The sequence below is a fragment of the Patiria miniata genome, unplaced genomic scaffold, assembly GCF_015706575.1.
Source record: "Patiria miniata isolate m_02_andy unplaced genomic scaffold, ASM1570657v1 HiC_scaffold_3, whole genome shotgun sequence".
Taxonomy (NCBI): Eukaryota; Metazoa; Echinodermata; class Asteroidea; order Valvatida; family Asterinidae; genus Patiria; species Patiria miniata.
In genome coordinates, this window is record NW_024037069.1 from 39,867,803 (window position 1) to 39,883,555 (window position 15,753).

Below are 15,753 nucleotides of genomic sequence, written 5' to 3' on the forward strand. Positions count from 1 at the left end.
GAAAAGTCTGGTACCTTTAAACCTTATGCGACAGCCAGAAATGATCCAGTCTAGCCATATTTTGAGCATCGTTCCTAGGAGATGTTAAAATTGTGAATTTCAATGCATCGTTAATAATTGAAACCGTTATAAGTGGATTGTACATCACCCTCTTCAACGATAAAATCATTATGATATGAGATTTTAATATTTCACAGGCATGGCGCTATATGTGGAATTTTGATACGAGGAAAGTAGCAGACGCAGACATTTTACGTATCGAAATAGACTCGACCGATGCTTGGCACGACGGGGTTTATCTAATAAGAAATTAAAGCCAAAATTGTCGTAGAAACGTGTGTTCACACTGTTTTATGTCCTCTTCTTGCATTAGAAATTATCATAAGCTGCTTGCTACAAGCTTGTCGTGTGCCGGTTATCATGTGTGCACATCATTCAACCTAGCATAATGTGTGCTTGGCAACCAAAACATGATGCAATCGCCGCATCACTGAATTATTCGCACTCATCGAACGGCCGTCGAACGCAGGTAAAACGTCGTAAAGTCGACGTGTAGGTGATGCTGAAGTACATTGGTTTCTCAGCATGCAACCGTAGTGCGCGCTGTAGTGGTTTTACCTGGCATTTTCATAATCGATCTCCAAGGCATTTAGTGGATGAGGGGGAAAAGTGTAGTCGCTTTGAGCCACTATGTTCAAAAGATGCATTCATGTTGCAAGCCAGGCGGTACTGCTATACTGTTCAGGCACTGCGAGGGGAGCTTTTGGCGTTATGGAGAGGGGATCTGACTATTAAACGGTGGGCAGGTCGGTGGGTGATGGTTGAGCACTATGTGGGGTTATGCAACACTGCTCGCGCGTTGTCAGTGTAGCGCGCGTGGCCGCCCGTGCCTGACGGAATGAGGAGACAGTGCCGTGGCATCGACTGACGCGCTACTGCGACATGGTATACGAGCCAGGCTGTTGGCCTTAATTCTCCCGGTGTGTGATGTTCAAACATGAACCTTCCCTTATGCTGCCGTCCCCGTCGTGGTATAATAACCGTTAGTTGGACGGCCTGCCATAGTCTAATTCCCCTGACCTCGCCTTGACATTGTTATCCGGTGATCCTTTTTACAGAAGAAGATGAGCCTTCAAGTTCGGCTGGCTGACGATGGATGGTTTGGAGTTTACTTTGTCAAGATCGGGAGGATGTTTACACCGTGGCCGTGAGTTTACTCTCGTGAGGATTGCCTAAAATGTTTACAGCGAGTCGCTTCATTCGATAAGACCGTTTCAATGTAACAGGAAACGTATAAATCTCGAGTTTGTTGCGCCTAGGAGACCAAACCTGTGCCTTTTATACTTTGTACGACTACCCACCTGGTCACAGAAATCGGCTGGTCGTTTCTCGAGCCCGGTTAAACCACTTTTCTTGTGCAACTTCAAGTAAGTTTTGTGAGTTGTGGTGGAGCTCGTTGCCGTGGTTCAAAGAAAGTGGCGTCGACAAACTCCAATCACGTTTCTTCACCGCCCCCCTCAGGCGGCCCGCCGACGCAGCCGCAGCCGAGGCGGCCGCTGAGGAAACGGTTGAAGCCCCCGGCCTTAACCATGGTCATCCTGCGCTGCTTCCGCCTCATCTGCATCAGTGGGGTCGTGGTCAGCGCTATCTCCTTCGTCCTGGGCACCCTGGCCATATCCACCGGCTCCTGGCTGCTGGCCCAGGGGAAGGTGCCCCCCATGCAGTTCCCGGACAACCCGGTGCCGTCAGACCCGGTCATCACCACTCCGGGAAACTTATCCGATGTCGGCACGAACAGCACGGACAACGCAACCACCACACCCACCGTCGCCACCAGTGCTTCAATGACAGAACTGACCGCGACGACGGGCCAACCCACGGCCGAGGCAGCGACGCGATCGACGGGGACGACGCCTCAGACGGATGCCGGTGAAAATGCAACCACCGCGAATCCGGAACTTGAAATGAACACAGTATTAGCAACCAGTGGCCTTTGGCATATATGTCAAGCAAACCTAGAGAACGGGGTCGTCGTAGGTGGTAAGTAAACTTCACACACTTTTTAATGGACGCATTAATAATGATACAATGTATTTTAGTACAACTATCACTTTTTCAGTTTTGTGGGGTTTTTTTCATGAAATAATGGTCTGTTTGGTAACTAAGGTGCATTCATCTTCCTGTATATCTCCACATAATTATATAAGTTCCATTCCCATATCTCGTGTTATCTTAACTTGTGCTTGAATTTTTTGAGCATTTTACCTTTTTTTTAAATCGCGATTTTCACCTTTCGTTTTTGTAGTCAAAGTATATCAGATGAGATAACCTTATCATATCAAGAACGTTGTCTCTCCGTGGATTGCGACACAATAGGTCAAACAGGTCTCCGGCATGCCACAGGGCTGTTTTACTAAATGCGTAAAACTGCTGAAGTTTCTATCGCCGGGCTACACAAAATGATATTAAAAACTACACATAACACCATGCATAGGCCTGTCTAAAAAGTTATAATTCAGTTACACATATTAGCAGATAACAATACCAAGTCAATTGACTGTTTTGTAGTCGAGCACAGTTTCTTAGAGTGAAGGGCGATCCTTACCCGGGTAAGCCTTTTCGCTGGTCCCATAGCCTATATAATGTCGTCTTTGCACCTGACTCACTGGCTGACTCACTCGCTCTCTCTTGTGAATTAGACTTGTTTAAGTCTCATGTTGTTTTCCCAGAAGTTTGAAATTGCATTGCACCGTAACGCCAACGAAAGGGCAAAATCCAGCCCGATTTGAAGTGGTACCGTTCACTCTAACCACGTTACCGGTATGTGTCCGCGAGTCGGCTGTAGATTTTCGATTTTATCCCCGGGTAGATCGCCTCTCTATCCTGGTCCCACACCAGTGGCGTAAATCTGTGCCGGCGAGTGGGGGGTGGAGGATGACCAAAATCAAAAAATTGCCCGGCCCGAAAGCTGTGTGCGTGAGCTTGTCTTACATACGCAGTGTGGACTTCCGAACAAAAGACGTCCACATAATGTAGGTAGCAGCGACGAAGTGTGGACTTGCCCACGTCCACACAGTGTTTCCCCATTTCTGGAAAACAGGTTTAGAGGCATTTTTGGGTTAGGTTTATCTGTAGCAGAATGAAGAGAAACACTAAAGGGAATCATTGAAAAAAAATTGGGTTGTAAGAGTTTTCACAGTTTGAGAAAAATGAGTTTTTCCACTGGTGTTCCTTAACTACACGAAAAGAAAGGAAAGTCCACACTAGGTATGTGAAACAAGTCTGTGTGTGTGTGTGTGTGGGGGGGGGGGGGGGGGGGCTGGACACCTCATTACACTAGGGAGCTCTTTAGTATATAGATGTATATCAACATGTATACTCGCGCTTACATCAAAGCAGCGGATTTTAAAAGCTTTTGACCTTCGTTTCTCCACTTTTCAGTGCTATTGAATGCATTTTGGTTGTTCGAGAAATACCTCAAAATCCGCATTTTTTTCTCTCATCACGAAAAAGTGGGGGGATTATTCAATAGCCCATCCCCTCCTGGTGTAAATGTGTGTCTGGGTGTGTGTGTGTGTGTGGGGGGGGGGGGATATATACCCCCATCCCCCTCCCCCCGGATTTACGCACCTGTCCCATACAACCAGGTTTGGATTTTACCCTGCATGTAGAGCGCCTGCGCCGGGCGTGTAGAAGCCGTGTTGGATTACTATAGTGTGAAAGGCGTTTCTGAAATATCTGTGTTGGATCGACCCTGGTCCCACACGGAGATTGTAGACAGTGTGAAAGGCCCTGATATGAACTGCATTATTTACCAGCATGAGCTTGGAACATGATTCCCCCTACGGGAAAACCGTACATGCGTTTGAGCATGCAACGAAGAAGAATCGTTTTTGTGTGTTTCCCGTGAAAAGAATCTCAAAAATCGATTCTCCTACCCCATAACGAAAGCCCTTTTTACACGGTACACTGCAGACAGCGATGAAAGCAAGAAACGAACTTGAACCTCAAAAATGTTGCCGTGCAACGCCAGTGGAAACCATTCAAGTCTTATTCAATTAAAAACACAACGGACGTTCGTTAACTGAGAATAACAACATTTTTAGTTCGCCGGAGAATAACAACAAAAATGCTTGTCGAGGGTAGAGTGCCTATACGTGGCATTGTATCTTCCCTAGACGTCATTGATAATTTTTTCTCTCAATTTTTTGTTCAAGTTGTTTTAGATATAGACCTTAACATTTTCTGTAGCGTTTGTTTCTCTATTTACGTCAACCGTCGGTCGGATTTTTTTCTATCTTACAATACTTTCTTTCTACCGTTCCACTGTAAAACGATTATGAGACATTTGAGTTTACGAATAAGACATGCTGAAAGAACTGCAAATATTAGTTTCTCAAAATTGCAAATTTCATCCAAGGCACTGGAGATGTAATTTTGTTTTGCGAAAGGTAAATAATTGATAAATGATTTTTTTCATGTTTAACATTGCATTTGCATTGTCCATTTTCAATATGGGGGAGTTTAACTTGGTAGGTACAAAATCCACGCCCGTATCACGTATCGTGATCGATTTTACGTGTGACGTCACCAGTTTGTGCGTTGCTCTCGTACTTGATACGGGAAAGTGATACGGAAATTACGTGTGATTATCAGCCACCTGATACGCACGCATATAGTTAGTCTGTGAATTTACTCCAACTTTAGTCCAAAAATGATAATTTGATCATTCCCATATTCTTTGATATCTCAGACAGCACGTAACCTTTATGGAACGTTTATATTGTGATGTTTTTACATTTTTAGTAACAACATTAGTGACCGGCCATTCATGCATATTGCATGAACACGCTATACGTGTACAGGATCACGTGTGGGTAGAGCGTACTGAGACGCGAGCCAAAACCGAAACCTAAAGCTCAATACATTTATTACGCATGCAATATGCGTATCAGGTGTAACTCATACTAGTACGCGACGTTATTCTCCGGCTATCGAAAGTAGGCCTTTCTGGTGTTTTATCATAGCTTCATTTACAGTAAATTGTATAACTGCCCGAACCATCTCACAACGAGTCCGGCCTGCCACGAATTGAGCTGTTTGTCCCTTAAAATGAACGGCGGCTTCCCTTAGTGTCGCAATGTAAAAATTTCCTCTATCTAATCAAGTGAAATCAGAGAGCTGTTTGCAGACATCTTCACAATGGGTCCAGAACATCGAAGCTTATTGTGAACATTATACCTATATCGCAGCGATACATTGCGGTCAAAATACCATGTACTGCCGTACCATAATGTCACATTTAAGTCTAATGGTAGGGCCCATCCACCTCACAATGGTTTTCCAGTGTCGCTTTTAATATCTGCTAAAATTATACTCAGATAATGTCTATAGTCATATACCAATATAGCTTGGCACTTACCATTATAATGGTATACATAGGCTTGTCATTGTAAACCCATCATGATGAAGTCTTACCCTATAGTGGTGCAGAACGGTTTGTGTGCATTGTACCAATTGCTGCGTTGGATGAGTGCGCATGCATCTGTTCTGTAAATTATTCAGCGCGCAACGAAGTCACAAAAGTCGTAAAAGTATATATTCTCTTCACTTCATGCAGGCCCCGCGGAAATTCATGCTCAAATAATTCTGGAGTGGTTGATGTAAATCTATCGACACTAGTGAACCCTCGATCGTTCTTGATGCTGTACATATTTTCGAAGGGTCCTTATTTTTTAAAGAAAGTATATATGATGGCAATCATGATTTTGAGGCTGTGGACGGTTGTTCAAAACTGGGAGATGTCTACGGATACTAAGTGTAAACAGAAGTGTACGGAGGCTTACGAAAAATTGCGGGAACTTTAATTTTGTATGGATTTAATATATTTGGTGTAAACCCATCATCAAGTCTTACAATGCACATGCAAATTGTGCAAAGTTACGAAAACAAAATCATAACTAACAGGTTGAAGTAAGGCCTCCGTACAAGGACGCAAATACCGTAATAGTCTGGTTCCATGTCCTCATTGTCATTCGGAATTCAAATATTGGGACAGGTAGCTACCAGTGAACCTGACTACATCAGGAGGCATTCCTCTTGATGTATGAAACTTATATGCATGACGTGCATAGGTCTGAATCCCGCCTCGTGAATTCAAAATCACAACGGTAATGGTTGCGCGCAACCAGCCTGCACAAAATGTGCAATTTCTGAGGTGATGAGCTTCGATTTTTGCTGAATTCAAAAGTGTCTCTGACAATATCAATAGAGGGAAATTACTGTTCAGTATTTAAAACCAATGCAGTTGAAATGCCTGAAAGTGGCCCTCATGGAGACACTAACGATTTTGAGTACTTTTTGTGGAAAGCAAGAGTGAGTTTTTTGATAATCGTGTGTTCAATCACCGCCCATGCACAAAGCTCAGCAGCGATTCAAAAATAAACAACCATGATGCGATCCAATCAATGGCTTTAAATGGGAGCTAGCTATACCGGTCCCCATATATTTTTGAGGGGGCCGGGGACCAGTCTAGCACCGTAACTGGCCAACCTCGTCCCAAGGGCTTACTTTATTTTCAACCTCAGTCGTTTCCAATAGTAAGCCCTGGGATGGGAACTTGCTTTCTGTATCCTGATTCGATAGCGCAATCAGCAGATAATGATTTATATCGTGTACTTGGTGTTTTTATTTCCAACGTGCATTACGTGTTTTCACGTTCATTGCTTTATTAAAATTATTATTTAATACGTCCACACCTTCTCAAAAATAATCCTTTCCTTCAGTAATTCACTCATATTAATATCAAATGCGATAATGCATAATTGGCTGGATAAGATTGTAACATTTTAAACTTTGAACAGAAAATTCGCCGCGACGAATAGATTCTGTTTTTACTCCCAGACACCACATACAAAAACGAACACTGATGTAAAGCACAGGCAGACACCAGACTATTCCTCATTTACATACGTATCAAAAAAAATGGATATGCAAATGACCCAATACCAGGGTGAGAGAGCAGGTGGTGGGAGCGTACTGCTCGACACGCTGGGAACGAGGTTGCGTAACTGGCATTGCACCAGAAAATTGGAATAAAGCCAATAAGTTCGCCTTTGTCCTCATGAAAAGCACAGAACGGAATGTAATCAGTTGGGGCAGACGGAAGGGGATCAATGGAAGACATCTGTCTAACTCCAAGTAGCCAGTGGTTCAAAAACACCGCATGTATGTGTTTTCACACTTACTGTGTTCAACCGCCGGCCGTAGCCCCCCTGGGCTCGAAAATATCTATTTCCATTTTGTCGGCTTTAATCTGCGTGAGGTGTGGCTGAAATGAAACCTAACACGCCGCTGCGAGGGCCTTGTGTCCGGGCCGTGTATCGGATCGATCCTCCGGCGGGTCTGTACTTCCCTCAACTCTGATCGTTGCGGCTTTGGTTGGCGAGGTGTTGCGGGCTAATTTTAAGCTGAACAAAAAGTATCCTGTATTTAAAAAAAAATCCTGATCGAGTGATGTAGACTATACACCCATCCAGGAACGCTATCAATTCTATCACGAAGGCCCCCTTCAATGGCGAAAGCATTGTGCTAGCTATTGTTCAGAAATCCGTCATGGGGCAGTTGCTTTGTACAATAGTTGGCAAATTCCGCCATTGAAAGGGGCCTCGTGAGTGTACGGTGATCACGTGCCCGGATTCGTCTGTACAATGTCATGCATAATCCTTGGTGAATTTCCCCGTCCTGTCGCTTGGTGGCAGAATATACTTGTCTTCGGATGTCTTCATATTATGCGTTGTTTTTGTAGCCCCTACACTTACACTTACACTTATACAGTGTCGTCTTTTGTGTTTTTTTTGTTTTATTTTGTATTTCGTAAATTTTTTTTTAGTTTTGTTTTTCATACCGAGTTTGTTTATTGTGTATTGTTTTGGTCGAATAAATAATAATAATAATAATAATATACAAATTGACAACTTCATCTCTGTCCTGCCCCGTTCCCCGCTCCACCCACTTTTCTAGTAATTTATTCGTCTTGTTCTGTGTTCTTTTGCCTTTGTTTTTATTTTGCTGTATTGTCTTTGTCCGCACTACTTGTTTTCATCAAGCTTCATCATAGGCACAATATCTTTGCTTGTGTTGCTTTTTCCACGAATACTCTTTTGTTGTTGCATTTACTGTTTTCATTTCTGTCCTTTTTTATAAGAACCATTGACTTATGTTTTTCAAAGTATTTCGTACACAACTTCATTTCACATATGTTTGTCTCTTTTGTCCGGACTTATGAGAGTATTCTGCAGTATCGTTGCCTTGTGAATTATTGCTTGTGGTGGATTATTTCTGTTATGTTCATGTTTACGAATGTATACTTCTATTTTGTTATCTTTAATGTAATTTTAATGTCGTCTTTATCTGTTGATAAGGGACGCATGAGAGTCTATATGTTGCACTTTCGTTTGCTATTTGCGACCGAGACATATAACTAAAATCAATCCATCTCCAAAACGAAATTAAATCTGAAATCGAAGCAGTACCTAGTACTAGCGACACTCTTGAGCAACACCTAGTGACGTCACGATGACGTACTTAACACCTCGCAGTTACCAACCCGGAGGGAGCGATGACACTGCGGTGTGAAGAACCTTTCCCGGGGGAGTGACTCACCTTTTCAAATATTGAGAACCCGAGGCCCCTGGCCAAGGTGTAAGAGTGTGGACTTCCTATAAATCATTACTTTGAGCCAAGAAGTGTCAGCCGAGCCGAACTTCGTCGTGAAAGTTTCGTTCTCCCCGACATATCACGTTAAAAAAAATTGCAGATGTGTGAAATTTAAAAAAGTTTTACACGGTCGGTAATTAAATATTTAAAGTTCGTTAAATCTCAGTGTCATTTTGTCGGATTCTGAGGACAACAGAAGGGACGGCAGTTTCTGAAAATATTGAAGGTGAATTTTGGGGGTTTTTGGGCGTTAAAACCCAATTACTATGAAAGATAGATAGGCTGCAGAAAGACAATTCGAGCTATGGGAAAATTGGAAAGATCATTCAAAAGTAAAAATTTAGAAGTGCACACAATTTTACTTTTACATTTTCGGATTTTGCGCGAAGGAAATTTGGAGAATTTTTTTGACCTCAAAATCGAGCTGTTGAAGTGCTTGGCTCAAGTCATGCACGTTCTTATTCGGAAAAAAAAGTTATTTCAGTGCTCCCATTGTTGGGGGACCTGATTTCTCACGGTGCATTATCACTTTCTTGCTTTTCATCAAGTACGGCCCCTGTACATGAGGGAGTGGGGGGGTGGGGGGAGGGGGAGTGAGAGACGGGCCGTTGCAAATTAGAAAGGGGGAGGAAATAAGCAACGCAACCAAACAATAACTGCTGCGTCAGGTGTTAAAAAAGGAGGTGTTTTCAACATTATGCTCTGTATAGGACATACATGTACAATGAATACAGACATGAATTTTCTGTGACTTTGACCTTTAAAATAAGTGACCAATCCAAAACCTCAATTCATTGCAATCTCTAGACAAAATTGCACCTTTAAGATGAGTCTTGCAGTTGCTTGACACTTTCTTTCATTTCATTTGCACTGCGTAACGGTTCACGTAAACCTAGTCACTCGGTCAGTGGGGCGAAATGATGGGTAAACTGCATTTGATGCGTGTAAAATTGCCTTAATATCCAATTTGAGCTTTTCAAGACTGACGAAGGAAAGGAAATGTTAAACCATGCAAATATTTAAACCATTTAACTTGTCAGCAGGGGCGGATCCAGAACCATTTTTTTTGGGGGGGGGGCGTGAGGGCTCTAGTATTTTATTTTTTCAAAAGGGGAAGGGGATTAAGTATATACTTTTTTCCCCATTCATTCGCCAGCAATCTAAGAAATAATAGCATTATTATCATTACCCTGGATTGGACATTTGGGAGACATCCCCATAGACTTCTAAACAAATTTTTTAAAACTTAAATGTGCCCTAACCCAATATTCCCTTGTCCTTTTTCCACGAATTTCGGTATGTTTACTAATTAGACCACGAGCAACAAATATAACCTAATTGCGACTGCAAAATTGTGCCTCTAAAGCGGGGCTGCGACATTAGGGAGACATGAAAATGTCTCCCTAATGACCGATGTTTCCCATCGTGCGAAGAAATTACGATAACGTGTCTCCTTAGTGGTACCTTTACACGTATTATAGTGCTAACTTTCAACAGGACAACACGGTATAATCCATTCCTGCTGCAACAAGAAATTGCCATGGAGTTCATTCCCCCACGCATTATGCACATAAACGTCAGTGATTTTTTCAATAAGGATTAATAGGGGTTTATGAAACATGTCCCCGGCGATCAAGCTATCGGGTCACATCAGGGTAAGCCCATCCAAAGTGGTCTCCTTGAATTCTATTTGAACACAATTGAATCCAAGTTAAACACTATAGAAAGCACTCAGAGAGCGCTAACCTCCGCCATATTGTCAGTACACCTAAAAGAAATACTCGCATAAATGGTGAAGAATCCTTAAAAATAATCCTGGATCCAGACCCAGATCCGGATCACTTTCAAAATCTAATTTGTACTTTCACCAAGGACCACCCCTACATTTTTTTCATGCAAGTCCGTCCATAACTTTTTGAGTTATCTTGTTAATTAACAGACAAACAACCACGCAACAAACAAACTAACCAAATCCTATAAAAACATAACCTCTTTGGCGGAGATAAAAATGCGGTTTGAAAAGGTGAGTTTTAAAGTTGCATACCCGTGCTCTTTAAAAAATGGAATTGTTTTAACGAAGTTTCAGTTAGTAGTTTTTGTTTTTACGAAAGAACTACTTTATTCCGATTATGCATGCACTGCGGGAAGAACATTATTGTCTGGCACCCATGTTTCCAATTTTTGGATTTTTTTCGTTCCATGTCTCATTCGAAAGTGAATACGATTTATATTGCTAGGAAAATAGCAATTGAAAAAAAAGCATCTTTAATGTGATGAAGATGCAGAAATCTATAGCCGTGAACTTCATCTGCTTCGACGCAGATGAGTGTTTAGTGCCCTGTTATTTTCTTTTTATGCGGTATGTTTTGAGCGCCTGTCTGTTTTTTGTTTATAATTATTTTTTTAATATGTGTGAATTCTTTTACCATGTCTTGAGCTGTCAACAACTTTGTTATTGTGCACTTACCATCATTTAGTTTTTTGGTGGTTATCGACATTAAGATTTTTATGTAGAAATTTGATTTTAAACAAAATGAATAGCGCGTTTGAAAGACATCTGACCGGCAGACCGAATTGTCCCTATACAGAGTGGTGTAAAAAGAAGGAAACCCACTTTTACAGGACTTTTAAACTACTTACTTAACTTATTTGTATTTTTTATAATGTAGTGAAGTATAGCTCTTCAACCATACGTGTTGAAAACAAAATTTAAAATAATCGCAGGAATTCCCTTAATTTGAATACAAGTCAAGCGGATAGAATAAAGCCATCCGTGGACAAACGGGTTTAAATTGGCACATGACATGTGCTTAAAGATAATAGTCCATCATTTGTAATTTGTGCATTTTGTTCGTTTGAAGCAACAAAAGTGTTCAAAATCTAATGAAGGATACTGAACAACTAACCTGATGAAGTTTCAGCTCAGCTTCAGCTGTATATTCCGAGAAAAACAGCATTCTAGGATCTCAATTTCAAATCAAAAGTTGCTGAATCATGTTTTGAATCAGCTATACAACCCCGCGCGCCTGTGCGTCGTGCCAATGCTTGCGCGCGCTGCGCCGAATAACAAAACGAACTACTAATTTAAATTTTCCTACGGTGCGTCTTAAGACGCACCGTTGGAAAGGCCTTTTTTCGTTGATTACTTCAAAATGATAGCTTGTCAGAAAGACTAATTTCACAGGGAGTTTAGTCCACTTACTATCTTTCAACCAAGTATGTTTTTCAACAATAATATGCCAGTTACTTTTCGGATTGCTGCAAATGATGGACTATAGCTTTAACAAGTAGGTGAAAATTGCTGTCAAAAGTGGGTTTCCTTCTCTTTGCACCACCCTGTAGATAGAGCCCTGTATTTGCTGTCAAGAGAGTTTGTCAAAGCAGCACGAGACATTTTGGGCACGCACATCAATACATTTCTGCTGTTAACCCGCTCCTACATCCGATGCAGTATGCACCGATATCAACACTTGTCACTGTCGAGTAATCTAATGGGTTTTTTCTGAATCAGTGAATAATTGTCACGAGACGTATTGAAACCTTTCCAAGAACGAACCTTTCCTAAAAAAAAAGAAGAAGTATTTTTTTAAATTCAATTATCAATTACCGAATGGAGCGAACGACTGTAGACGATAGGCGTATTATTCAAAGTCTGACGGATAATTCCTGCCTCTGTTTGTCTCGTTCCGGCCATTTCGAGTCTATTTTTGGCAAGAGGTCTTCACAGTGCGATGAACAGATAATCGAATGAGCTAGACTCGTGGCAATACCGACGAGTATTAATATTAATTTAGTACTTCCCAGTTCCCAACAAAATATCAGGGGCAAAATATAAGCGTTTACTTCACTCAAAATACATTTCTCCTTTTCAGTCCTTAATGGTGGATCATATAACTTTGATTCCAATTAGTGTTCTGTAGATTTCATCGTATTTTATTCAATCAGGTTGTAATTTGCTTAAGGGTACGTAGGGCCATTAATTTTTTTGGCATTTTTTGAAGCCCCCCAAAAAGTCAAAATCTTAAAATTGGTATATACGTGCTTTTTCAAAATTTCGATTTTTCTTTTCCGACCGAAATTTAAAGGAATATAGTGACCTGTAACAAATAAATTAGCTAGTTTGTTTTTGCAGGCCTTTGTACAGTTTTAAAAATTGGTTTTAAATGGCGCGCTCCCGTTCAGAAATTGCGCACACTATTCACAACGAGTTAGGAGCGTCCCGCTCTTTAATTCAAAACTTGAAATTATTTAATTTATTACTTGTCATTGACCGATTTTTTTTCGTGCTATGTCTCATTGCAAAGCTCATAACTAACGTAATGCTAGAAAATTATCAATTCAATTTGAAAATCTACTTCTCAAAGTGCTACACCCAACAAGCACGTATATACACCAACTTTAAAGAAAGGTGCATAGCAAATAACCTGTTTAAGTTTCAACTCAATGATATTATACACTCTGAGAAAACAGAGAAAAGGTTTGCAGCATTGTGTGGGGTTCTCGCAACCAGTCTCCGTTGCTAACTCATTTGTATAGTATTCTTACAAACGATACCATTTCAGGTGGTGAAAAAAATCCACAGGGTTCTTGATACCAGACCCATCTTCATTTGAGCAATGTTTCTGCCATTCATTCGGTAGGTAATAAGACATATTAGTGAACATTACATGAACGTAAATGAAAGTTATGTTCTTTGCCATATTTTAGTCGAGATGGCGCATTCTTTCCGTGAAAGCAATGGCACGTGTTCCTTGCCACCTTCAACCGTGTTATATATCCTTCTGAAGCTGTGTAGAAACAAGATGAGATTTTACGATTATTTTTTTTCTGATTGTTGTCAATTGAACTCGCACTATACTTCACTTGTCTTGATCATTCCTCTGAGAAAAAATGTTTGAATAAATAAGTCATCTTTTCAGATCCGAAAAGGTGGCTTACATATGCAAATAATATTTCTGCGAGAAAGTCACTAATGTAAACTATTCCCCTTGGGATTAGAGATATACATGTAATAGTAGCGCGAGGTCTCCATAATTGCATAAGATATACGTGCAAGACGATCCTTTATCACATCACACGTCCATTTTCTTAAGTTATCGGCGAGTTCTGAGTGTCAAATCTTGCGTTTTGCAAATCTCCGTATATAATATTGTTAGTATAACCATTAGGTACGCTGACTGCTGAGGTGAACTGATATCACAGAATGGAGAAAGCCTGCATATTTTTTTTTTATTACAAAGCACAGGAAAGCAGAGTCAGTAAACTAATTAAGGATTAGTGGTGCATGCAAGCCGACAAAGGAATGTGATGTATGCGCATCTTTTGTGTGGGGTTTGGTGTTCAGAATCAGAACCCTGGCTGATGAGGAACCATTCGTATGTTTTCAAATCAATTCAAACTCGCATTTATTTCCGTACCAAATGAGAAATATAAGAAGAGAATACGCGCATAGGTAAATGAATAAGTATATGGAATTGTCAAAAAGGTGTAAGAGGCGAAGATTATATATAGGCCTAATAATAATAATAATAATAATAGTGGATATTTATAAAGCGCACGTATCCATCAGGACTGGTGCTCAAGGCGCTACATCACTATTACCCCTGCTCATTGGGCACATGAAACATTCCAAATACCATCTCAGCTCCCTGAGTAAACAGCTCGATGCAGCCTGTTAGGCGCAAGGAAGCTAATTCAATCACAATAACCATCTCTGCCCTCACGGGTACCCATTTACTCCTGGGTGGAGAGAAGCAATGAGTGACAAAGTGCCTTGCCCAAGGGCACACGCACCATGACCCCGCCAGGACTCGAACCCACAACCTGCAGCTTTACCCACCGACCACGAATCGGTGCCCTTAACCACGAGGCCACAGCACTCCTATACCGAGGCATTCTCTAGAAGCCTATGCTTGTGACGAGATGCCTTGGACGGACAAACACAAAACAAAAACAAGCACACACGGACAGTTGGTCCAAGACAGAACCTACAAGCATGAACACTTACGGATTAGAACATACGTATGAAGAGAAAAATAAAACCATTTGCTGAAAAACCAAATGAGAAGCAAGCTATGTGAGATATTGGGAGATGAGAGCTTTCTAGGCATGTTTGAATCGACCCACTGAATTGTAATGATTTTTCTCCAACCGTCTTATTCAAAGTGAGGGTGGAATAAAAAAGAGTGAGTTCAGACGAGTTGTAAATTCAAGAAAAACAGAAGCAGACAAAATGAAACCAAAATAGATCAGCGTTTGAATTACAACTCCATCTTTGTTACACAATAAAACAACAATCTGAACAGAACTGAGTCTTTGTACCAGAGACGTGTTCATCTGTTCTGAATTTTGCGAAGTCCTTACTTATCTCCAATAGACACCGCCACCTCTTGCCACCAGAACGCTGTTTATTTGCCAGAGCATACTTTAAGAAGCACACGGCAACTAGAAAATCTACGAATAAGAACTCATAGACTGACAAAGACTCGCAAGTACCATCCATGGAGCAGATGCTGCATTCAGCATCCTCATAACTCATTAGGCTAATTCCAAATCCAATCCATCATTTGACTGTAGCTCTCTTCATCTGCCCATATTTCTGTAGCCCCTCTTGCAGCTGTCATTGTTGTTCTTGTTTAATACACGTACCCCCTTTTTAAACAATGTCTTCTTCTTACTCATTTTTAGAAATTGATTGATTAATCATGAATTTGAATTCTGAATATGTTAATGCTTTGTATATTTGTAATTTAATCGCAATTTGTGTAAGCCAAATTATTTAAGTCTAATAAACCAGAATTGAGATTGAAATTGAGCAACAATCTGAACAGAACAAAGGTCTAGCTAAGGATGAAATATTGTTTCGGCTGTGAAGGAAACATCATACAGGCACTGAAGATTATTTGTGATCGAAAATGCACTGATTTATAACACACTAATGAATAGCGACCTGCTTCAGATAATACTATAGGTCGGAAGGGAATAATTGAATACTCGCCATGTAAACAGGTGTTTTCGTGTATTAACCCTGCGAAC

General features: G+C 41.0%; 1 protein-coding gene across 2 annotated transcripts in view; it reads left to right on the forward strand.

The window, feature by feature from the left end:
* Positions 1 to 460: 460 nt before the first annotated feature.
* Positions 461 to 15,753, forward strand: part of LOC119738667 (germ cell-specific gene 1-like protein) — a 32,748-nt gene continuing 17,455 nt past the window's right edge. The window contains exon 1 of one of the 2 annotated variants that reach the window (XM_038213580.1): positions 461 to 2,040. In XM_038213580.1, coding sequence (XP_038069508.1) covers positions 1,590 to 2,040 — 451 coding nt within the window. In that variant the 5' untranslated portion in view covers positions 461 to 1,589. The remainder of the gene's footprint in view (positions 2,041 to 15,753) is intronic. The other variant, XM_038213581.1, reaches the window with a different exon arrangement.